General features: G+C 44.5%; 1 protein-coding gene across 1 annotated transcript; it reads left to right on the plus strand.

The window, feature by feature from the left end:
• The first annotated feature begins 3761 nt into the window (after positions 1-3761).
• On the plus strand, positions 3762-19884 carry LOC308437199 (sodium-dependent glucose transporter 1C). Its single transcript, XM_080938259.1, has 4 exons — positions 3762-4031; positions 14746-14914; positions 16318-16434; positions 17665-19884. Exons 1-4 carry the CDS (start codon positions 3981-3983, stop codon positions 18591-18593), a joined length of 1266 nt encoding a protein of 421 aa, XP_080794385.1. The 5' UTR covers positions 3762-3980; the 3' UTR covers positions 18594-19884.
• Positions 19885-24416: the final 4532 nt, after the last annotated feature.

The following is a 24416-nucleotide window of genomic DNA, read 5'->3' on the forward strand; positions in this document are numbered from 1 at the left end:
GACGGGAATCCAGGCTTCTCCAATCTTTGCCAGAACAGACTGGGGCTTTTGAGGCTTCTAGCTTTGTGAATTGAGCAACTACTGAGTTCTCGGTTTCCCCAGCACAGAGGCAGTGACTGGACTACCAGCCTCTGCCACGTAAGACAGTTTTGTGACTCCTTTTACACAGACAGTCTACCAGTTCTGTTGCTCTGGTGGAGCCTAAAATATCACTCTCAAGTCAGTCTGCCATAAAATTCGACTTGCTTTCCAAATACCAACTTAAAAGGCTGAGACTAAGAATCTCCGCTGTTCTTTCTACTCTGCCAACCAAGTAAATCAACTTCCCAGGCTCCGGGCCTGGGGAGATAACGCTGTTTCCACACCCAAGTTGGGAACTATCTAGATGAGTAAAACTCGTCTTTAGTAAGCTTTAAAAATGTAAGTGTAGAAGTCTGGGGAGGTGGCTCAGCAGCTAACAGACCTGCCACAGGAGCATGAAGACAGGCTAATATCTCCAGTAGCTTTCTCTAAGTAGTTTAAAGGGGACTGGAGAGATGGCTCAGCAGGTAAGAGGTGGCTCTTCCAAAGGACCTGAGTTGAATTCCCAGAATGGCACTGGGCCTCACACTTACATGTAGCCCTAATTTCAGGGGATCCAACACTCTCATCAGACTCTGAGGGCACTGCCCGTGAATGGCTTAAAGGTCACAATTCAGGCAAACATTTATTTAAAAATTATTATTATTATTATTATTATTATTATTATTATTATTATTATTTTGCTTTTTTGGGACAGGGTTTCTCCATGTAACAGCCCTGGCTTTCCTGAAACTCATTTTGTAGACCAGGGTAGCATCAAGCTCACAGAGATCCTCCTGCCTCTGCGAAGATTAAAAGAGTGGACCACTGCAGCCCGTTAAGAAGAAAACTTTGTAAACATTAAAGTTTTAAAACCTAAGTGATTGCAGTCCACCTGTGTAATTCCAGTGCAACCAGGGAATGTCTGGATCAAGCTGACCAGCCAGACGAGTTCTAACAAATGAGCTACATGCCAATGTACCCAATGAGCTGAGTTCTAAATGAGGAAGGCAGTCTCCGGCCTCCCCACACACAAAAGCTACTTCGAATGTGTGCCCTCACACTCGAACACACAGACACATGCTGTGCCGCACTCACACCTGTGTGATAAAACTCTTGTGTTGTGAGTCCGGTTAAGAGTCCACTTTGCCCGGTGTTTGCTCGGCCTATCTGTGAAGAATGTGCCTAATCACGTGTGGGAGGGAAGTGCGTGGGCAGGACACAAATAGTAGGAGATGTGTTAGGATGTACGTTTGCCCTGACTGGACTTATGTGAGAAGTAAGTTAGTCAAGAAATAAGTCAGAATGTATGCTCGGGCCTGATTGGACCTCGTGGGATGAATGTGAGTTTTGCATTTTCCAGCCTCTGAAAACATGATCTGTGTCCATTTCCTGGGAACCCAGAGATGGACCTGATCAATTTGTCATCCTGGCCAGTATTAATTAAAGCTTGCTTCACATTTGGCTTAAATTGTCCTGACCACCACAGGTGCCATGCATGAACACTCTCAATAACAGTAAAAGCAAGAGTTAGGATGTACAGCCAGTGACTTGCTGTCTGGCGTCGGGCAAGCTATTCTGTATTATGCAAGCCTTAATTGTTCTACCTGTAAATAGGGTTAAGGTAGACTTAGTGTTTGCTGTGAGATAGTGCACATCAAAACGTACGCAGCACATTCAATTCATATTTGCAGACAGTGAACAGAGGGACAGACCAGGAAATATCAGGTCTGGACAATGTGAGGACACACAGGGATTCTGGAACATCGTGTATAAGGGCAGCACCTCTGGCCTCCCTCCATTCCCTAGATAACCTGAGCAGGGGGCAGGAGCTTCTACCCCAAGTTTGAGCTTATTAGAGTTTCCCAACTTGACACAAACTGGTCACTTGAGAGGGGACCTCAACTGAGAAAGCACCTCTACCAGGCTGGCTTGTGGGCATGCCTGTGGGGGCATTTTCTTGATGATGCTTGAGGTGGGAGAGCCCAGCCCACTGTGGCAGGTGGCTGTGGGTGTGTGCAGAGACAGGCTAAGTAACCAACGGAGAGCAAGAGAGCAGTAAGCAACATCCCGTGGGCTCTGCTCCAGTCTCTGCTCCTGCCTTAGCTTCCCTCAGAGGTGAGCTGTAAAGTGTAAATGAACTGTGCCCTTCTCCGCGTTGCTTTTGGACATGGTGTCTGCCCTGGCCACAGAGCAGTGCATAGAACACAGTTCTCGGCCCCATTTCTTCATAAGGATTCCTCTGTTGTCTCGTTGCTCTCTGAAGTCTGAAATACTTGCAGTTGTTGGGACATGATAGAGCATGCTCCTCCAGCAGCCCGGGTTTCCTCAGCAGTTATCAGCACCCTAACATGCATCCTGAGCAGCAGGGATGCTGAGAGACTGAATCTGTGACTTTACCCACATCCGCTGTTTCTTCCTTTTAGAGTCGTGTTCCTTTAAATCCGTTAATAAAGTTGCACCTGGGAGAGTCATGGCCTCTGATGTCCTCCAACGGCTGGGTGCGCATTTGAAATGTCACAGCTGATGTCATGTGGATTAGAAGCAGCAACAGCTGATCAAGACAACACAAGTCTTGACAATATACTACCCCATTTTGTCTTCTCGAAGTGAATCTGAACATCTGTCCGTTCCGGAGAACAGCATCTTCATGACGGCTTTCCAGACTGTCGCCTACAAGGATTACTTAATTTGGAGGTCTTTCTAAATCCAGAAATTCCAAAGGACTTTGTTTGGGCCCATTTCACAAGGAGCAGGTTTTAGAACTAGAGGTTTTAAAAGGATTTGACCAAGGTCAAGATTTGTTGGCCTTCAAAGTAAAATGTCTTGGGGTTGGGGAGCTCGGCGGTAGAGCACCTCAAAATGATTTCACTGTTTTCTGCTACACAGTCCACTCCAGGTCTCGCGCTGCCTCTGGCATTTGGAACATGGAATCCTTGTTCCTGACCAGAATTCGGTGGTGGTACTTTTCCTTTTCCTGAGGCCCTCATTTGTACCCAAGTGCATCCCACTTTCTGCTGCATTCTTCTGGTTTCCGCCGTCTTAGCGACAGTGAGGAAAGGAAGCGCTCCTTCGCTGTCCTGTGGTAACTACTGGTCGCTATCTGCGCAAATGCTGGCCTTTGCGAATCGAATCTTTCCCTGGACCTGCTGGAGAGGGCAGGGCAGGGCAGGGCAGGGCAGGGCAGGGCAGGGCAGGGCAGGGAGTCCTGAGTATGCTAGATGGCTTCCCAGTGGTTCTGATAGGCTTTTTACAGTTCCTTAGCAGGACGTGCTGGTTGAGGTTGGAGACGAAGGCACCTACAAGCTTCGCACCTTTTTGCTTTATTTTTCAGACAGGGTCTTTCTATGTTGGCCTCCGACTAGCCTCCCAAATGCTGGAACTAAAGGCCTGCGTGCCACAGTTTAGCACTTGCAAATTTCTCCACCTCAAGGCACCCGTCAGTCAGCTGCTGTCCGCGGTTCTGCTAGGTGAGGTGCTGCAGCCCAAGAGTAACAAGCCGGTCTCCCGGGTAACCACGTTTTGCTTCCAGCAGGAGACCCCACCCTCATTGGGTGGAGCCTTCCTTCGTATCACGTGATCGCACTGGCTTGTGCGAGATTGGGCTTGAATGTCTTCTTCCTCTTGCAACACAGGCGTGTTCGAAGTCCAGCTTTCCTTGACCTAATGCAGAAAGGTTCCTGGGGCAAGGTGGCAGGCACTAGGCGGAACCTCCAGGGACTGGAAGGACACGAGCTCAGAGCTCCAGAAGAGTCTCCCGGAAAGCTCGGCAGTAGCCTGGAGTCGCCAAGCTGGAGCTGGAAGTGGAGTTCCGTGGGTTCGGGGCCGCGGCTGCTGGGCAGCGCCTTCTCCAGACCGAGACCCCAGCGCAGAATGACCAGAAGGCGGTGGCCTCCCGGCGGAGTGGCCGGGCCGGGAGCATGCTGCGCTGGTTCTCCACCGCGGTCCTGTACGCCGCCTTCCTGGGGCTGGTGAGAGCTGAGGCTGCACCCCTCCCAGGCTGGGGGGCGAGCCTCCTGCCCTTCCCAGCAGGACTCTCACCCTCGCTGCCTGCACGTTCGGTCTGTGACGCTGGGCACTTCAGGCTCGTCAGCTATCTAATGGGCGCTATTTTAATCTCTGAGGGTTCCTGTCCAGTTCGAAATTGATCTGCTGTTTTCTAACTGCAGCAAACTTTCCTAGCATTGCCTGGGGCTGTAACCACCGCACTCTGAACTATCACTTGCTATACAATAAACTGATTTTTGTTTTCTAGCACTTCCATTTCTGGGTGGCCATTCACTTGGTTTTGCAAATAGGCCCAAGAGGAAAGAGGCCACTCTGCCCACGGTCCTATTGAAGTCAATCCTGCTGCACTTCTGATGTTTTCTTAGAGCAAAATGTCACATCAGAAGTGCCTTTCGCCAATCCCGATGTAAACTGAAAAATTCCCCGTTACTTGGTAAATGTGAACTGGGGAAGTTGGGGGGTTGGGTTCCCCCAGGACACAGCTATGACACCCGGCCCCTTTAACAGCTTCTCAACGTTTGAAAAGACTGACTAACACCTTACACACTGAAAAGCTTTTCTGCCAATCGATTAATTGCTTGATCCACACAGACTCTCAGTTCATTGCACTGCTAGGCTTTCTTCGTGTCCTAATTTGCTGTTTGAACTGCAGACAACGTCAGAGTAGGAACATTTATGCTCACCCCTTGGGGGTGGCTGGGAAGAGTCTTGCTATGTAACCCAGGCTGGTTTAAACTCTGGAGTCTCCTACCTCAGCCTCTTGGGTACTGGAATTACAGGTATGCATCACCACGCCCAGCCCTGCGTGTTTATATGACATGATGATGCTGTGGAACTTATTATGGTTGTCTCTGTGACCCAAACGGAGTATAATCAAATAATCTAGACATTACATTAAAAAAAGAGTTCAAAGTGTTCTATTCCTGCTATTGGTCAGAATTTTTGTTTGGGTTCTGATGGCGACTAAGAACCACAGCCAGCTGTGAAATCCACTGACTTAACGTCTCTTTGTGGCTAGTCTGCCTGGTAACAGTCCATGGGAACCTAGAGACACACGTAGCTAATCGTAAGCAAGTCTTAGGGTGCCCAGGCTTGCCACCACCACTCTGGGTGTCTGCAAACCAGCTGAGCGGTTCCTACTCCCCACAAACATTACACTGTTCCTCTGAGACGCTTTCTTAAGGTATTCATTCACCACCAACACCGTCAGCTATTTTGATATTATTATTATTATTACTATTATTATTGATGTAAATGAACTCAGGGTCTTATCCACTTACCCGCATGCTCTTCCAGCTGATTTATTTCCTGCTCCTCAGCATTCCTCTTCAGTACTTTGCTTTAATACAAGGTCTCACTATGTAGCCTTGGCTGACCTGGAACTTGTTACGTAGACCAGGTTTGCCTCAAGCTCATAGAGATCCGCCCACCTCAGCCTTCTGAGCACTGGGATTGTAAGTTTGTGCTGCCACACTCAGCGTCACTTCTCTCTGGGTAGTAGTAAAATCAAGGAGAAGTTATGTATAACACTGCACTTTACTAAGCACCAGGCACAAGCTCACAACATGGGCAAGAAGATCCAAAGCTAAATTTTGTTCCACTAATTGACGAGCATAAACGTTCTCATCTATCTTTCTGAGAGTGCTTTACCACACTTCTGAACAGAGAGATTTGATTTTCTACAACACACAAAAGTTCCCCCGACTTAAACCATAGCTTCAAGTACCATGACACCAACTGTTGCCCAGAGTGAATTCAGGATCATCAGGTCTTTTCTTCAGTGGACGCGCTCTTTATCGTGTGGTTGGAACTAATCTTGGAAGCTCATTATTGCCTGCTGCATGGTCAGAACTAATTTTGGATATCGGCTGCTTTGGTATGATTGTGGGAAGTATGGAAAACTATTCAGAAGGCAAGAGAGAGTTATGCCAAACAGTAGTTCTAAATGAGCAGAAAAGCTGGAGAGAGTGGAGAAATTCTCCATAAACCAACCTTGGGCGTTGGGGATGGAAAAACATGGCTACCTACGGCCATCTGAGCAGAACTCAGTCGCGTTTGATCATTCCTAAGTTTGTATGGCTCTTGAACATAGTCCAGTGGATTAGAAACATGGAGCAACATTGTCCACTGTAGCAGTGGTTCTTAATTTGGAAGTATTGATTAGCCCATAAACCCAATAGCTAGCTGATGTTTTGTCTTTTGTTGTTGTTGTTGTTGTTGTTGTTGTTGTTGCATGGCCTTAGCCTTAGAGCAGCCTCCACAGTACAATTATGTATCTCCTCATAAGGAAGGGGAAGGAATGGGGACAGTTGGTGATGGGGAAAAGGGCTTTTTCAGTAACAGATTGGTCTTGATCCGTGAGTTAAGCTGTCTTCTGTTTCTTGGGAGAACCGTTCCTGGCTAGGTTTGCTGTAAGGTTCCCAACAGGTGGATGGTTTCGAGTCAGGTCGTAAAGTACAGGCCACCAGCAGTTGGCTACGAAGAATTTCTTTTACTAGTGACTATGCTTTGACCTTAACTACTGAGTCATGGCACACTTCATCTGAATGGAGTGAGAGATACTTGGAGCCTATCAGGAGGAGTGGCCCTGCAGTAGCTTCGTCACAAGACGTGTGCTCTCCTGATCCAGTTGGAACCATTTGATAACACCATTGACAGGCAGTCTGGCCCATCCAGGAGCCGGCTTGATGCTATTGTGTTTGTGATACTGGTACCGTGAAGCAAGCATTGCTGTTGCTGAAGAATTGGGGAGGGTGGAAAGGAAAACACATTTTTTGTCACTGTAGCTATTTATAGCATTAGACGTTCTGTATAGAAAGCTTCCATCCACCTAGAAGAGAAACACTGAAATCAGCAAACGGATGGACCTCAAACTGTTCAAATCATCCAGGGGCCTTTATTAGCTTATCAAAATTATGAGTGTGACTAGCCAGACGTGAGCTATGAGCCTTTTGTGCAATTTCCATAGAGCAGACATCCCTTGATGTTCGTTTGACTTATTTCAGCTCTCCCGTGATGAGTCTTGGAGTGTTGAGCTTTTGCTGTTGGATGCTGTGAGGACCCAGAAACACCAAGCAGCCATCCAAGCTAGCCCAAGACCAAGCTTGACAATGCGTTTACACTCTTCACCAGTTTGCTTTTTCTATTCAGGTGCCTGAAAGTGTTTGTGAACTGGCTGATATAAGGATTTGGTTTGGGTCCATCTTGTGGAGATTGTCATTACTGCACAGCTCAGCAATTTCACCACTAGCTTACAGTGACAACCTGCCTTTGTCCTTAACTAATTCTTGTGGTTCATGTTTATGAGCCATAAATATGTTTCTTCACTAGAATTATAAGTTTTAGCTATTCACTGGAGCAGCCTTAAAAATAGCAGAACTCTGTACTTAGAATCCTTCCAAGAATGTCAACCCTAAACAGATACAGAGCAAACTGTTCATGACAAGACTTAAAATGGCCATGGCTTAGATCTGATGAGAATTCACTACATTAGTAAAGCACTTGACAAGAAAAGTTGGATATTTCTGCTAAGTTTCTTTACACACGATATGTCAGTCATGTTGGCCAGAACTCCCAGGCCTCCTCCTGCCTCAGCCTCCTGATTATTTAGGACTACACATGTGGGCCACTGTTGCAGGCTCTTGTATGCAGTTAAAGATAACTATCAGAATTATGACTGCTGGTGACACATTAGGAGCACTGCATTTCTACAAATCTCATATAATTTCTGAAATATCACATTGACACAGTACAACTCAAAGAGATTTTAATGTTGCTCATTGGACTGTGTTTCCTATATTATTGATTAAATTTCCCCAATTAACTTGCTTCTACTCTTTCTAGGAATGTAGATCATGTTTTAGAGAAACTCCAAGGGACTTTCTGAAAGACCTTAAGTTAATCCAAGGTAAAAACAAAACAAACAAACAAAAAAACCCCACATGATTTAATTTGAAGAAGGTCATAAAAACATCAAAAGTTTAACACATTTGATCAAGGTAGAATTGCAGGTAATTGTGAACAATAGTCTTTCATTTAACCAAAACAATATTAACACTTAAACTTAATTTTAAAAAATCACATAACTGTGGGGGTAAGCTGAGATCTGTTAGTAAAGAGGACTCAGTTTCCTTAAGTGCTTAAAAAAAAAGTCACAAATGCAGCATGAGGCACAGAAAATGATCCTGGTCGTTTCTGTGAATTTTTGTTTCTTGGGCCAACTACCTCAAATGACACAATAGCAACAGACCCTTCACACTTCCTACTGAGCACCGTCCAGTATACCAGGAACACGAGAAGACCAAGTTCTAGTTCTACAGTGAGCCTGAGCTTTAACGCTCAACTTCCAGGAAAACTGCCAAACAATTCTCTTCTGTTCTCAGGCAGCTAGGCCCCACAGAGAGCTCTTTTCACAAATTCTACTTGCACAGACATCCTGCAAGATTCTAACCCACTCTACCTTGGCCGTACCTTAGTGTAGAGCAAGTCCTGTTTTAAGAGAAAAAGGAATTCATTTTTCCTGATCATGCATCTTCATACTTTACAATTTTCCTTAAAGTCTTGGTGATAGTAAGGATCACCATGACCAAGGCAACTTATAAAAGGAAGACTTTGTTTGGGGCCCACAGCTTCAGAGTCTATGACTATCAAGGCAGAGACAGGCAAGCATGGCACCGAGGCAGTAGCTGAGATATTATGTCGTCTTAGTCAGGGTTTCCATTCCTGCAAGTTGGGAAGCAAAGCGTTTATTCAGCTTACACTTCCACACTGCTGTTCATCACCAAAGGAAGTCAGGACTGGAACTCAAGCAGGTCAGAAAGCAGGAGCTGATGCAGAGGCCATGGAGGGATGTTACTTACTGGCTTGCTTCCCCTGGCTTGCTCAGCTTGCTTTCTTATAGAACCCAGGTCTACCAGCCTAGGGATGGCACCACCCACAATGGGCTGGGCCCTCCCCCCTTGATCGCTAGTTGAGAAAATGCCTTACAGCTGGATCTCATGGAGGCATTTCCTCAGCTGAGGCTCCTTTCTCTGTGACAACTCCAGCTTGTTTCAAGTTGACATAAAACCAGCCAGTACTTATGTGTTGAGAAAACAACCACATACCAGAGAGTTGGGGGGGGGGGCAGAATCAGAGACAGGGAGACAGAGATAGAATAAACACTGGGAATGGCTAGGGCTTCAAAAATTTCTAAGCCCAATCCCAGTGACACACCTCCTCCAATAAGGCCACACCTCCTAATCCTTTCCAAACAGTTCCACTAACTGGGGACCACGTATTCCAAATATATGAGTCTATGGGAGCAATTCTCCTTCAAACACTGCATACCACTCTCTGATCCCCATAGACTTGTAGCCACATCATAATACAAAATGCATGTATTCCAACCCTGTGGTCTTTCAGTCTCAACACAGTTTGAAAGTCCACAGTCTCTTTTGAGACTCAAGGCAATCCCTTGACTGTAAATTCAAAGCTCATATCACATACTTCCAACATACAATGGCACAGAATATGAATTCCAATTCCAAATGAGGAATAATGGGCTTGTGGGGGAATAGTGGACCAAAGCAACCCCAGAAACCAGCAAACTCCAAATCCTGTAACTCAGTCCAGTGTCAAAGGGCTTAGATGGCTCTGCTCTTCCAGCTTTGCTGACCACGACATACTTCTCTCCCTTGGGCTGTTTCTGCTCCCTGTCTGCAGCTCTTCTTGGAAGACACCCTATGGTGCTGCCATCTTGGGTGGGGTTTCTAGCACAATCCAGGCTTCACTTTCCAGCTTCATGCAAGTGGCCTCTCTGAGCCTCCATGAAAGTAAACTTCTTACCACACACAAGCAGCTTCGCTTCAAACTTTTCTTAGAGGTGGAGGAAGATTCCACAGCCCCTATATGCCTGCATCCTTTCAGAACCATGTGGCTGAAGCTGCTAAGTTCTGCTGCCTGTTTGGTGGCACCTGGTCCCTCTTTTGAACTGCTCTTGCTTAAGCTTTTCTCTGTTGCAGAATCTCTCGTTTTTATAAGCTGGAAGCTTAGCTGGGTGGTGTCTGGTCCTGAGAACATGGCTTCCTTTATTCCACTTCATATCAGGCCTCTTCTCTTTGAGCACAAGCCTTGGCTCCAGCATTAAACTTCTTTCTGCTTCTTTCTGCCCTAAACCGTGTGTTTTTTTATTTCTTTCTCCGACCTTTTTCAAAAAAAAAATTATTTGTTTATCTTTATTTTTGATTTTATGTGCCTGATGTTTTGCCTGTGTGTGTGTGTGTGTGTGTGTGTGTGTGTGTGTGTGTGTGTATACAATCCTCAAGAACAGAGATTGCAGACAGCTTTGAAGTGTCATGTGGGTGTTGGGAATTGAACCAAAGAGTATCCAATACTCCCAACCACTGAGCCAACTCTTCAGCCCTGTTTCTTGCTCTTTTTAATAGCAGATCTGCATAAAAGTCATTGCTAATAACCAAGTGACTAAAGCTGTCTTGAAATATTCTGTGCCAACAAAATTAGCCCATGACTTTTTAATGTAGCCTCAAGTGGTTTTTAGTGCAAGACAAAAAATAGCCACACTCTTTGCCAAAGTATCACAAGAAGAATAAGTAGCCCCGTTGCTAACATTTGCTCCCCGCGGAGGCCTCTTTGAGCTCACCTCCATGGTTCACCTGCTCACAAGCACTACTGTCCGTGTCCCAAGCTTCACTCATAACATCCAACCACTTTGCTAGTCCACATTCCAGTCATCCACATTCCTCAGACATCCCACCTCTCAGGCCTGTCCCAGCAACGCTGGAACCATCACTGAAAACTTAAATGTTGAGCCAATAAGTAAAGACAGAGCGAGAGAAAGCTAACTGGGAGTTTTGGAACCTCAAAGCCCTTGGTGCCACACCTCTTCCCTCAAGGCCATGCCTCCTAATCCTTCCCAAAGAGTTCAACCAACTGGGGACCAAGTAGTCAAAGATAGAAGTCTGCGGGGGGGAGGGCATTCTCATTAAAACCACCACACTTAAAAAAAGGCATGTCTCATTTTTAGCAATATTATTTTCATGTATTAGAATTCTAAAATGTACTTACCTTAGTTTTCATCAATGATAGTAAATGTCAATTTTATTCAGTTGTGTGTAGAGTCCTAAATCTATTGATCATAATTCCTAAAAGACGCATGTGCTCTTAGGATAATCTGCCAATGTGGTACAGATATGTTCACTAATAGTCCTGATCTTTAGTCTCTGTGAGAAGAAACTATAAAAGAGCCATAATTTTATCGCTAGTCCTTTGGCATCCTCTGGTTTTTGCTAGCTCTAGGTTTAAATTATTTGAAAAGTTTTCCCTCATCCCTAACTGTACATTTCTTTTTTAAAATTGCTTTTTAAATGTGTATCAGTGTTTTGCCTGCACGTCTGTCTGTCCACCACATGTATTCCTGGTGCACAAGGAGGCAGAATGGGGTCAGATCCTCCAAGACTGGAGTGAGACAGCTGTGGACTGACATGTGGGCAGCGGGAGTTGAACTCAGGCCTTCTGGGAGAGCAGCAGTAGTTTTAACCACTGAGTGATTTCTTCTGCTCCCAGCACATCCTTGATGATAAGATTTTTTATAGAGACTTTTATGTCTTGTGCTTGAGATACTGATAAATGTGAGGTACCAAGTGGCTACCAAATGCTGGTTTTCTTGCTAAAAAAAGAAAAGAAAAAAAAAATAAAAGATAAGTTTAATTTGTAGTAGCCCTAAGGAGAAAAAGTTGTAAATACGTATTATATTTAATGGCGAAAATTCTATAAAAATGTAAAAAAAAAATTTTAATTCTGTTTTATTAACTAGACTATGGTTAATTTCTTTTTTAAAAGACGTTTGTAATTCTATGTTCTTTTTAGATCTATTTGTTTTATTCTTTGTGTATTAGTGCTTAGTCTGCACACATGTATGTACACCGCACACATTAGATCCCCTGTAAGAGAGAGATGGTCGTGAGCCACTATGTGTGTTAGGAAACAAACCCAAATCCTTTGCAAGAGCAACAAGAGCTCTTAATTGCTGGACCCAGGTTCTATCTTCTTAAGCAACATGATTTTTATGTTTAATTTAGGGGCTGGAGAGATGCCTCGGTGATTGAAAGCACTGAGTGCTCTTCTAGAGGACCCAGGTTCAAATTCCAGCACCCATATGGCAGCTCACACGCATCTGTAACTCTAAGATTTGACACACTCACACAGACATTCATACAGGAAAAACACCAATCACACAAAATACAAATAGATAAAGAAAAGAAAAAGAATTATACTAAATTTAGCAATATAGTCAGTGTAATGGTACAGACAAATACAGACAGATATACTTCAACATATAAGCAACAGATATTAACTTTTTCATGTAGAGAGTCTGGGCAGAGCCAGGCATTGTGACACATCCCTTTAATCCCAGCACTCAGGAGACAGAGGCCTGAGTTCTCTGAGTTCAAGGATGGCCTGGTCTATAGAATGAGTTCTAGGACAGCCAGGGCTGTACATCTACAAAGAAACAGTGTCTCAAAAAGAAAAAAACAAAACAAAATAAAACAACTAACAACAAACAAAAATTTGTATTGATTTGAACAATCTAAGCAAACATCCCCTTTTTGTCCACTACAACTCTATGGTACCCTTAGATTAACTCATTTCCCACAAAGTACACAGGTTCTGAGCCCGTAACATGTGTTAATGAAGCTAGCAGACGTTAATGAAATCAGCAGACTCCCAAGTCCTCCTCAGATTTTTTTAAAGGGTCTGCCTGAGACCCCTGGTTGGATACAGTCCAGTTAATTATCAGATCGAAGGCATCTTGGAGTCAATCCAGTATAAAACGCTCAAGCACAAGCAAGAACTCAGCACATACATCTACATCAACCTAATCGAAGAGGAAACCTGCTCACAACCCTGGCTGTCGTGTGAGGTCTGGCCAATACATCTGAGTATTTGGTGCTGTCATGATCAATGGAGATCTAGTTCCAATGATCCATCTGATACCAAGAGTCCAATTTAGCAAGAGTTCATTTGAGCAAAGACTCTAATTGTGAATTTGGCAGCTCCTGGAGCCAACAGAAGCAGGCAGCCCTACCCAACAGTGTGGGAAAGGAAGGAAGTCTTATTTATGCAACCTATGGGACTGGCCATGTGTTAGGAGAGATAGGGTCACAGAGTTACAATGTGACAGGTTAGTTAGACTTTGTTACATGCCAAGGTAGAGTTACTGTTAAAGTGATGCTGTGTCTATGACCATAATATTTTGCAATAATATTTCACAAAGAAGGGTGATATTCTGTGCTTCCAGTGGCTGAGGATTTCTTTGAAAGAAAATGTAGACTTGAGTAAGTTCTATTGACTTGTCTCCTGTGTACTCTGAATGTGTGGAACCCCTTGTGCACCAGGAAAACTACCGTTCTAATGGTATAAGAAATGAGACAGATCTGAAATGTGGCTCAGAGGTTCAGATTTCTGGCCGTTCTTCCAGAGGATCCATGTTTTATCCCCAGCGTCTATATCAGGTGACTTGTAATTATCTATAACTTTCATTCCAGGAAACCTGAAGCCATCTTTGGGCCTTCGTGGAACCGTCGAACACACATCACACACACACACACACACACACACACACACACACATACACACACATACACACATATACACACACATACATATACATTAAACATAAAGATGTAAAATGAAAACAATTTGGTAATTAAAATTTTTGACGTGTAAATTCTCATGTTAGTGATTATAACACATCTCACAATATTAAAAACTGTATCAAACATATATTTGAATATATGTTTCAAAAGTATTTCAAGCTTATGATAAATTCATATTTTATAAATTTGCTTTATTTATTATTTGATTATTTTGAAATGAAGGTCTCACGTTGCCCAGGCTAGATTTGAACTTGCTATAAACCTGAAGATGCCCTTGAACTCCTTGATCTATCTACATCCACCCCAGGAATGCTGGAATTACAGGTGTGCGTCACCACACTCAGATTTGTTCGGAGCTGGGAAGTGAACCCTGGCTTTGTCCATGCTAGGTAGGCCCTGTACCACTGAGCCATATTCCGGCCCAGATTTATAATCACTGATAGACGCCCAGTGAATACTTGAACATGCTTGGCAAGCACTCTACCACTAAGTTATATCTCCAGTTCATACTAATGTTTCTTTAAATGGGAAAAGCTAGAAGAGTTAAATCAGTTTTGGCCTGGAGAGATTTCTCAGCACTTTCTTAAGTGCTAGCTATTATTCTCCCAGAGGACATGGGTTCGATTCCCCGCATCCACATGGAGCATAGGTATAGCAAGGGCATAACTCATAACTCCAGTTCCGAGGGATCTGATGCTCTCTTCTGGCCTCTGCATACCATGGTGCACATGCATTAAACACACACACACATAAGATAAAAGTAAATAAATATTTAATTTTTAAAAAAGAGTTAAATAGGTTTTTTTTTGGGGGGGAGGACCTTGAAAAAAGAGAAAATCAACTAAGTCTATGGCTCTGGCACTATCAGCATTAGATACTTCTGTACCATGAAAGGGGCTTAAAAGACTTTCTGCTTTGTAACTCACTCCTCAGAACTTTTTTTGTAGTAGATAAAAAAGAAACGGATATTATCTTGTTTGCAAGTAAACCTTTCTTTCTTTCTTTCTTTCTTTAATTTCAGGGAATGACGGTTGCCATATTGGGACCCACATTCCCAGACCTGGCGAGGAACGTGAACCGGAACATCAGCAGCCTTTCCGAAATCTTCGTGGGCCGAGCCCTTGGCTACTTGTGCGGCTCTGTGGTTGGTGGGGTGCTTTTCGACTGCATGAGTCCTTTTCTACTTTTAGGTGAGTAAGCATAAACGTCTGTGTACAACTTGACACCGAGTATGAAACGCAGAGGCTCAATTCAGACAACACACCAGAAATGGGCGTGGCTGTCCAGCCGCGTGTCCGTGGCTCCTGCCTCTACCTTGGCAGGCGGAGGGACTCTGTATGAGCCCTCCGGAAGCTTGCTAGTCCTCGGGTTTTCCATATTCTGGGGGGGGGGGGGGGCGATGGCAAAGCTCTTACTGTACTCACAATTGAGTAAATTGATTCTCTCTATGGAATATTTAGACTCACATTACTACCTGTGAAGAATGGAAAATGGTATATCATTTGTGAGCTCCCTGCAAATGCCATGGCCATCAGAGTGGTGGCCGGCAGAGTGGTGGCTGGAGAGTTCAGGGTACCCAGTAACAGGTAGGGTCTGAGGGATGAGGGAGAACCAGGAAGCCAGGTCTGCTTTCATATGTTAACTAGGCACCTTGTCCCAGGTTTGAAACTTAGGACGCTCTAGAACTGTTGACGAATAAGTAAGCAGTAGCTCTTATTTCCAAAGTAAACTTAAAGAATACACATGTGTATGCAGTTTTTGGGGAAAGGGTCTCTAAGAATCAGGGTCAGGGCCTGTGTCTTCTAACTGGATGTTCTACCACTGAGTTATACACCAGCCCCAAACAGGAATCTTGATTTTCTCTTCCTATCCACCACACTAGGCTATTTTAAATGTTTTTGTTATTTAATTTTAATTGTGGGGAGGTATGGGCAAGTCAGAGGTCAACATCAATTTCCTTCCTCAATCACAATCTACCCTATTTTTAAAATTTTTACTTTTGTGTGTCTGTCTGTGTATCTCTGTCAAACCTTTCCATTTTTTAGCTTATATTACTTGTTAGATTATTGTATTATGTTTTAAATGTGTTAATAGTATTAAAATTGTATTCACATCACACACACACACACACACACACACACACACACACACACGCCAAGTTGGCTTCAAATTCAAGAGATCTGCCTGCTCTCTGTCTCCCAAATCCTGTTATTAAAGATATGCGCCACCACACCAAGTAATTTTATCTTGTAATTCATAATGATAATATAAGATTTACATGGTGTAACCCATTTGTATGAATTCTCTAATTATCCAGGTTTTTAAAAATGTATTTGATGTATGAATGCTCTGCTGCATCTACATCTGTGGACCAGAAGGGGGCACCAGATCCCCATTATAAATGGTTGTGAGCCACCATGCGCTTGCTGGAAGTTGCACCAGGACCTCTGGTCAGTGCTCTTAACCGCGGAGCCATCTCACCAGCCCCCTAATTGTCCAGTTTTAATGTGACTTTACATTCGTTTTTGCTTTGAGACATTGTCTTGACCCTGTGGGAACACTTCCTATAACTGATGTTTTCACCTCTTCTCAGGAATGTCCATGTTGGCTACCACAGTTGGTCTTTATCTTATTCCTTTCTGCAAGACAGCAACCGTATTGATTGCCATGATGTCTGTATTTGGTGTCTCGTTTGGTGCTCTGGATACAGGTTAGTGACTCCAACTGTTGTCACTGGGGAAAATGGATAAAATTACACTGTCACCTGCAAAGCCTCGTGAAGTGACAGGGTGGTGATGAGACCGTCACAAGCTCACTTATTTAGATCCACCCTTCAAGCAGCCGTGTTCCGTGACAACTAGGACACCGGTTTTGAAGAGCTAATGGTTAAGTGAGCTAGAATATATTTCCCTGTGTGAGCATATTGATCTGTGTGTCCAAATGGGAAAGGACCCCTTCCTTTTTGGTCATATTAAGATAAGAAGAATCAATGGCTTATTTATGCACTGAGGTTGGAACCACAATTGGGCCATGGAAGCCATGAGTCACTGTCATACTTAGGACACTTGGAGTTTCTCCGAGCTGCGCCCACTTCTCTCCATTTGTGTCCTCGGTGGCTCTGAGTGCTGTTGACCAATGAGCATGATCTGTCCCCAACTCCAACTTTCTCTTCGGAGCTCGCCAGACAGTGTGAGCTCAGCTTCTAACAGAGATCCTTGCTTCCTGTCCTGACTCGGGGTTTACCTCACATATAAATAATCTTTAGTGGCTGCCAACTCCAAGTACATAAAGCTAAAAATTTGAATGTATTTATTCAAGTTAGAAAATATGCTTATTAAATACATTATTAAAATGTCAACATATTTATCACATACATAGTAACAAGTGCATGGGTAAAAATTATCCCCCAGTGTAGTAATTACAATGTTTTGTGAAAACCTTTACATATGTGCCATGAAGGCAGTGACCACCATGCTGTGGGTCATGTATGTGAGACATTACAACGCGTACTTCTTGATGATGTACTGGAGAGCTTTAACCACAGAATCAGCTCACAGCCAGTCAAGAACTTATAACTTTGAGCATTTCTCATGTTCGCTCTGTGCAATGCATATTTATTCTATTTCTGATGGCAATGAAGCACTTTATTTTTATAGAATTTTTTAGCTTTTTATTAATTTAATTGTGTGCATGTATTTGCATCTGTCTGTGGGTGTGGGTGTTCAGGTAGATGAGAGGTTGCCAATCCCATTAGGAACTGGAATTAGGCAGGATTGTGAGCCAAGGGACTTGGGTGCTGGGAACCTAAACCTGGTCTTCTGCAAGAACACTAAGTACTCTTAACTGCTGAGCTGACTATCCACCCCTTTTATAATTTTTTTCTGTATTTTTACTAAGTTACCATGTCTAGCAAATTATTTTCACCATGTTTCATTGGCAGGTGCAAATGTCCTCATCTTGGATCTTTGGGGGGACAAAGGAGCCCCACATATGCAGGCCTTGCACTTCAGTTTTGCCTTGGGTGCCTTTCTGGCTCCCCTGCTGGCTAAACTGGCCTGGGGTACCACAGCATCTGCTCAGAACCACACCGAGTCTGACTTTATCTCTCTAATGCTGAACCGATCCTCCAAAGCCAACGAAGACTCTGTGTTCGCAGTACCTGATGACAGGAATCTGCTGTGGACATATGCCTCCATTGGTACCTATGTCTTAGTAGTTTCTGTCTTCCTGTTTGGTCTGTTTTGTAAGAAAAGCTCAAAACAGGAAAAATCTTCAGCATCTGCTCAGGGAGCTCGGAGGGCTAAATATCACAGGGTCCTGCTGTGCCTCCTCTTCCTCTTCTTCTTCTTCTATGTGGGGGCCGAGGTGACCTACGGCTCTTATGTATTCTCCTTCGCCACCACCCATGTTGGTATGGAAGAGAGCGAGGCAGCTGGCTTGAACTCCATCTTCTGGGGGACCTTTGCAGCCTGCAGGGGCCTGGCCATCTTCTTTGCGACACTCTTACAACCTGGAACCATGATTGTGCTCAGCAACATTGGCAGCCTGGTCTCCTGTTTCTTTCTGGTGCTTTTTAACAAGACCCCTCTTTGTGTCTGGATTGCAACTTCTGTGTATGGAGCCTCAATGGCAACCACGTTCCCCAGTGGAGTGTCTTGGATTGAGCAGTACACCACCTTAACCGGGAAATCCACAGCATTCTTCGTAATTGGTGGTACCCTGGGAGAAATGGCCATTCCTGCAGTGATTGGAATTCTTCAGGGACAGTACCCAGATCTGCCAGTAGTTCTGTACACGTGTCTGGGCTCAGCCATATTCACGGCTGTCTTATTCCCTGTGATGTATAAATTAGCCAGCTTAAGTCTGTAATGAGAATGAAAGGAAAATATCTCAGGGTCAGAACACTCTGTCCTTGAAGTTTGTCCCATCGAGAGAAGAAGCAACGGGAAGAAGCAGAAGAGTACCATGGAATGGATTTTGAAGTAGACGCAGTGAAGCGGTCTGTGTTCGTGGACTAGAAGCCACCGTTGCTGTCCTCACCAACTAACTACTCTCGGGCACATTGCTTTGGATGAACAGGATGGCTCATCCTTCTGTGAAATCCTGTGTTCATTTATTTACTTGTGATTGTGACCAAAACTTGACCAGAAGCCAAGGGACAGTTTTGTCTCACAGTTTGAGGGCGCGGTAGATCATGGAGGGTGGACATGGTTACAAGACGCTCAGGTGTCAGGCGTCGGGGCCGGGGTCCTCATTCCTTCGCTTCTTGGTAGAACAGGATGCAGAGAGAGCAAAAGGGTGGCTAGGTACAGAATCCTCAAGCCTTGTCCCTAGTGATGCACTTCCTCCAAGGGAGCCCCACTTTTTCCAGAGGAACCCTACTTCCTAAAGGTTCCACAATCCTCTAAAACATTGCCCCCAGCCAGGAACCAAGTGTTGAAACAGATAAGCCCAAGGTGGGGAGGGTTGCATTTCTTGTTTAAGCTATAGCAAGCACCTTGTCAGAATGCTTAGAGAAAGCAGAGTTCTTACTGATTCTGTTTTTTGGGGAAGTAGGAAATTGAAAGGTCAAACTCAGGCCTCTGCATGGGTTACCCAAGCCCTCTACCAAACTTCAGATCTTCAGCCCCTGGTTTTCTTGGATCCACACTTCTAAATAAGCCAATCAGAGATGATCAGTGGTCTCTGGGGATTTTGGTTCTGAGGTCAAAATGTAGTTAATGCTAAGATGCTTTGAAATGCATAAGTATTTCTTGGTTTTCTAATCTTAATTTTTTGTTATGAGGCTCCTGTTTTGGTAGGGGTCATCAGGCTATATCTTATTCTCTCTAACTTTCAGAGTGTACTCAGAATTCCTTCATGTTTAAAAAGTTGGGTAGCATTCACTTAGATCACTGGAAGACAATGGACTTGTAGAGTCAAAGTCAGGCCATCCATATTCCCCAGGAAAGTTGGGCAGATAGTTCCATTAAAGATTAGATATGGACAGATGTCTTCATTTTGACTGACTTTACTGGTCAGTGGATTAAAGAGTGTTAATTACTTATCTCCCTATATCTACAGAGAGATTGTGTAGTGGGTTTTAAGAGAGCCGTCTGCCAGGCTGGACTCTGCCTTCTAGGTCGGTCTATGCCGCGGCTCTTGACATGACCTCGTTTGTCTCAGCTTCTGATTGAGATTCCAGGAATGAAGGAGAAGCGTTCCAGGATGAGTTCGTCCAGTGTGACTGCTGGCACATCCAGTGTGACTGCTGGTACATCCAGTGTGTCTGTGGAACAGCCAGTGTCTGGGGCACAGCCAGTGTGTCTGGGGGCACAGCCAGTGTGTCTGGGGCACAGCCAGTGTGATGCTGTCACAGCCAGTGTGTCTGGGGCACAGCCAGTGTGTCTGGGGGCACAGCCAGTGTGTCTGGGGCACAGCCAGTGTGTCTGGGGCACAGCCAGTGTGTCTGGGGCACAGCCAGTGGTGCATGTGGAATGAGTGTGATGCTGGCACAGCCAGTGGTGCATGTCGAATGGAGATGGAGAAGGAAGCCCGACAGGCTCAGAGGCGCTCCTGAAGGCGGACATCCGCCGGTTGGATGTGCTACTCTACGTATACCTGCTGGCTTTCTGAACAGTGTGTTTGATTTGAAGGTATGTGTGCCCTTCACAGTTCAAGCAGACCTCAACCAGAGTGTTTTGTAGTCAATGATCGTTTAATATCATGGCCAATTATAATTGTTTCTGTATACAGAGTAAAGATAAACATAATTTACATTCGGTGCTTTGTATTAGTAAAAAAAAAATGGTGACTACAGTTCCAACTCAGTAGACATTATACCACCTTTAAAGACAATTTTTAGGGGGAAAGGATATTTACTTGTTTGTTTATTTCAAGATGGGGATCTTACATTGTCATTTTAGCCTTGTATTAAACTCCGGTACTCAAGCAGTCTGCCTTCCACAGCCGTCAGGGTCCCTGGGAGATACAGGATTACACCAACCCTCAGACTAAGTATTTTTAATATATGAATTTTTGTCTGTTTTCAGAGAGGATTTGTAGACAGTTTGTTCCAATATCTTGACAGTGGAATGGATTGGCTCTAGTTGTGTTCAGAAGGAATTGTGGCACTTTGTTCTCTACGTTAGTGGAAGGGTGAATTTTTATGCTGTCGTATCTAGAGATCCGTAGATACTTTGTACCCCTGCCTTAAATATGAGAACTACACTTGGATCTTTTTGAGCCCTCAACTACCTCAGTAAGACATAATAGGCCTGGGCCTTTAGACCTAGATTTGACATTTCCTAGTAACAATTTGAGTAATAATCACATTATAAACACTGTGAATACTTGACAACTTTCTTTTATAGTTAGCTAGTCTGCCGAGGGGTTGGAGCAGTTGTGTGGCACATCAGACAAAGCTCTGCCTCCTGAGTGTCTGTCTGTCTGTCTATCTATCTATCTATCTATCTATCTATTATCTACTGCAATCATTTTCAACCCAATTGCCAATTTGTTGCATTTTCCTCTTCAACCCAAATAAACACATTCAATGAAAACACAACTCAGTAATTAGGAAAACAAACTGTGGTCTATTTTGGGCAGATTCACCACTACACTCTCTATTCCCCTCCTAAGAAATCCCCCTCACTTTCCGTGAACAGTCCTCTTGTTCCCGTTCCGTCCTCTCTTCTTTCTCCTCTGACTCCTCCTCTTCAATTTCCTCTCCTTTTCCCCATTTCCTCTCCCTGTCTAATTATGTATTGCCTTAACATAAATCTACATCTATCTATCTATGTATCCATGTATGTATGTATCTATCTCTACCTATTTTCTATCATCTATCTATGTATCATCTATCTATCTATCTATCTATCTATCTATCTATCTATCTATCTATCTATCATCTATCTATCTATTGATGGGCTCTTTCTCTGTCACTCAGCTGGCCTGGTACTTATTCACTATGTAGCTCAGATTGGCTGCTACCCTTGGTAGGACTCGTGTTTCAGTCTAAGCATGAGCCACCATCCCCAGATAACCAGAGAACAAAACAAAACAAAACAAAAAACAAAACAGGCAGAGGAGATTTTTTAAATGTGGTAAGAAAGTACTTGTGCTTAGAAGAAAATATAAAATTACCAAGTCTTCTGAGTTTGTGCAAATGTAGTTCGGTGGAAAAACAGAAGGACCTTAAATGATGACCATGTTCCCCGGGGCCATAATTAATCTTCAGTCTAGCAAAAGCTACAGATTGCTCTCGTAGTACAGTCAAGGTCTACGGGAAGGTTTTCAGGGTTGTTTTGTTTTTTCTGGGGTGGGGGTGGAGCAGGGATTCTTAGATCAAAATTAGATGCAAATGTGCTTGTTTGTTTTATCCTGGGGTATAAAGTGCTTTTCTTTAAACTGTGATATGAAAAAAGTTTAGTGATCCTGAACGAGGACAAGGTGCCATCTGCTTCTGCCCCTCCAAGAGCCCATAAGCTCTGGAGGAGAAAGAACCCTGACAGAAGGCGATTGCACTGTCCTTTTGTCCCTAGGGAAAGTGTTTGGTTCAGTGGATTTTAATCCCGACTACTGAAGAGTAAACCCGCAGTGTTCCTACATCACCCACGTCCAGAACTGTACACTGAAATGCCCACTCACTCGTGTACCCTCCGGCAAAGCCGAGGACCAGCGCCACTGGGAAAGCAGACAGCTGGAGCCTCGGCTGGTGACGGTGCGGGTGATTTATAGGGTGCTCTCCCCGAAGGACAAGCTGGGGCGAGGAGATGCCTTGTTTGCTGTCAGCATTGATAACGCTTGCTCAGGTATGGAGAAAGGTGAATTCTGCCTCTGGAAGTTCTGCCAAAACACAAGCTGCCAGGCTCGCTGGCGCCCTCACCTCCTCCTCGGGCACTCTAAAGAATTGCGACGTTGTTTCCGTCTAATCAACCGTGGTTTTATTTCCTGTTTGAATGAAAATAATGAAATAAAACGAGGAGACATCTACTTAAATCTACTACTCCTGTAGATTTAAGGAAGAAAGGAGGCAGAAGATGGCTGGCGAAAACCAGACCTCAAAAGGAGAGAGCGGGAGGGAGAGCAAGGGAGGAGCTGCTGACTAAGAAAGGTGGCCCAAGCCCAAAAGATTGTAGGGATTGAAGTGGGGAAAAAAAGCAGAAGCCCAGCTCCTGGAGGGAGAGGTTTAGGGTAAGGGGCTGGGTGGAGTGCTGGGAGGGGCCCAAGGTACTGAGGGATGGTGGGCGATCTGGGAAGGGGGGCAGGTACTGAGGGATGCTGGGAGATCAGGGTGGAGGCAGGTACTGAGGGATGCTGGGCGATCTGGGAGGGGGCCACAGGTACTTCATGAGACCAATGTTGTGTCTGAGTCCTAACACTCTTAAAGAATAAGAGTTGTCCTGTGAATTCATTACAGCTACACATGATTGCGCTCACTGTTTATATGGCTTTTTATAACAGCTTGAGTAGACTATTGTGATACTGATAATTATAAATGCATAACAAATGCTTGCATTAAGCTTAGACTCTTGGATCACTAGTTGTTTCATTAAAAAGAACACCTTCATAGTTTACATTTTGAGTGTTTCACACCTATACTGGGTTCCTACAATGTGAGGAGCATTTACTTCACACTATTGCTGTAAAAACAACCTGCACAGTCCTCCCCGGCCCCCAGCTTCTCTCAAGAACTTTACAACTTCTAAACTTACCAGTTCTCCAATGAAACTGTTATTTCCGACAGACTTAGAATGCTCACTGTGGATACATTTCCTAGTTGGGGGGGGGGTGATAGAAACTCCTCTGTTGCAGAGGAGGAAGGAGACTTTCTGAATGGCAGGCAGAAATGGACTTTGCTCCTTGTTCGTCATCCGAGGCCGAGGCCGGGCACCTGAAAGCCTGCTGCCGGTGCTCTTGCTTGCTTTGCACTCAGAGAAGAACGCTGCGACAGCTCCCATCTTCCCACTCCGAACAGTTATGAGTCTTTGGGAAAGGTACTTTGAAAGTGGGAAAGTTGAAGGAGATTAGATGTCTTATCTAAACAATTATAATAAATGATAGTCCCTGAGGCCTTAGCTGCTAATTGTCTCTACTACTTTGAGTGACCTGGGTTTACAGCTGTATTGTACTCTGCCCTGGACAGGATTTTCTTTACCTTTACTTCATACTTGAGACTCTGGGCAAAGGTTGGCCATTTTGTCTCCTCAGAGAGGCAATGCGGAAGGCCAGGCAGCTCGTTTTTAAAAAGCCCCTTACTGAGGAGAAAAGCCGGTTCTTCCAGAGAGCCTCTCTGCACAGTAACTGTGGCTTCTCCCTAGCACTGTGGCTGCCGAGAAAGGTCCAATAGCACTAGAGAGAGCTAGGCAGTCAGTGGGAAAACTGCAGCCCAATCCAGGTCCATGCTGAGAAAGCCAGCCCTACTGTGAGCCAAGGTGGCCCAGCCATCTGCCACTGAATCCTTCTGGCCTGAGAAGCCTCAGATGCACAGAAGGGCAGAAGGAACGTTTCCCCAGAGCAGCAGTATGACAGAGGGGTCCCCAGCTTACAAACGTGTAAGGTATTAAGTTTGAAAACTGGGTATCAAAAATCATAGAAAAATATTTAGTTTGAAGATAAGAAAATAGAGTCTCTAAAGGAAGGAGAGGGGGATGAAAAGAAAAGGTAATGACACAATGTATCTGGGCCCCATAGGATCTCGTTTCAATCTTT

This window comes from Micromys minutus (genome assembly GCF_963924665.1).
Source record: "Micromys minutus genome assembly, chromosome: 25".
In the NCBI taxonomy this organism is placed as follows: domain Eukaryota; kingdom Metazoa; phylum Chordata; class Mammalia; order Rodentia; family Muridae; genus Micromys; species Micromys minutus.

Excerpts from the sequence above, each read along its gene's own strand:
- LOC308437199 (XM_080938259.1), top strand. The coding sequence starts at position 3,981 with ATGCTGCGCTGGTTCTCCACCGCGGTCCTGTACGCCGCCTTCCTGGGG. Across the intron at positions 4,032-14,745 it reads ACGCCGCCTTCCTGGGGCTG|GGAATGACGGTTGCCATATT; the intron begins GTGAGAGCTGAG and ends CTTTAATTTCAG. Across the intron at positions 14,915-16,317 it reads GAGTCCTTTTCTACTTTTAG|GAATGTCCATGTTGGCTACC; the intron begins GTGAGTAAGCAT and ends ACCTCTTCTCAG.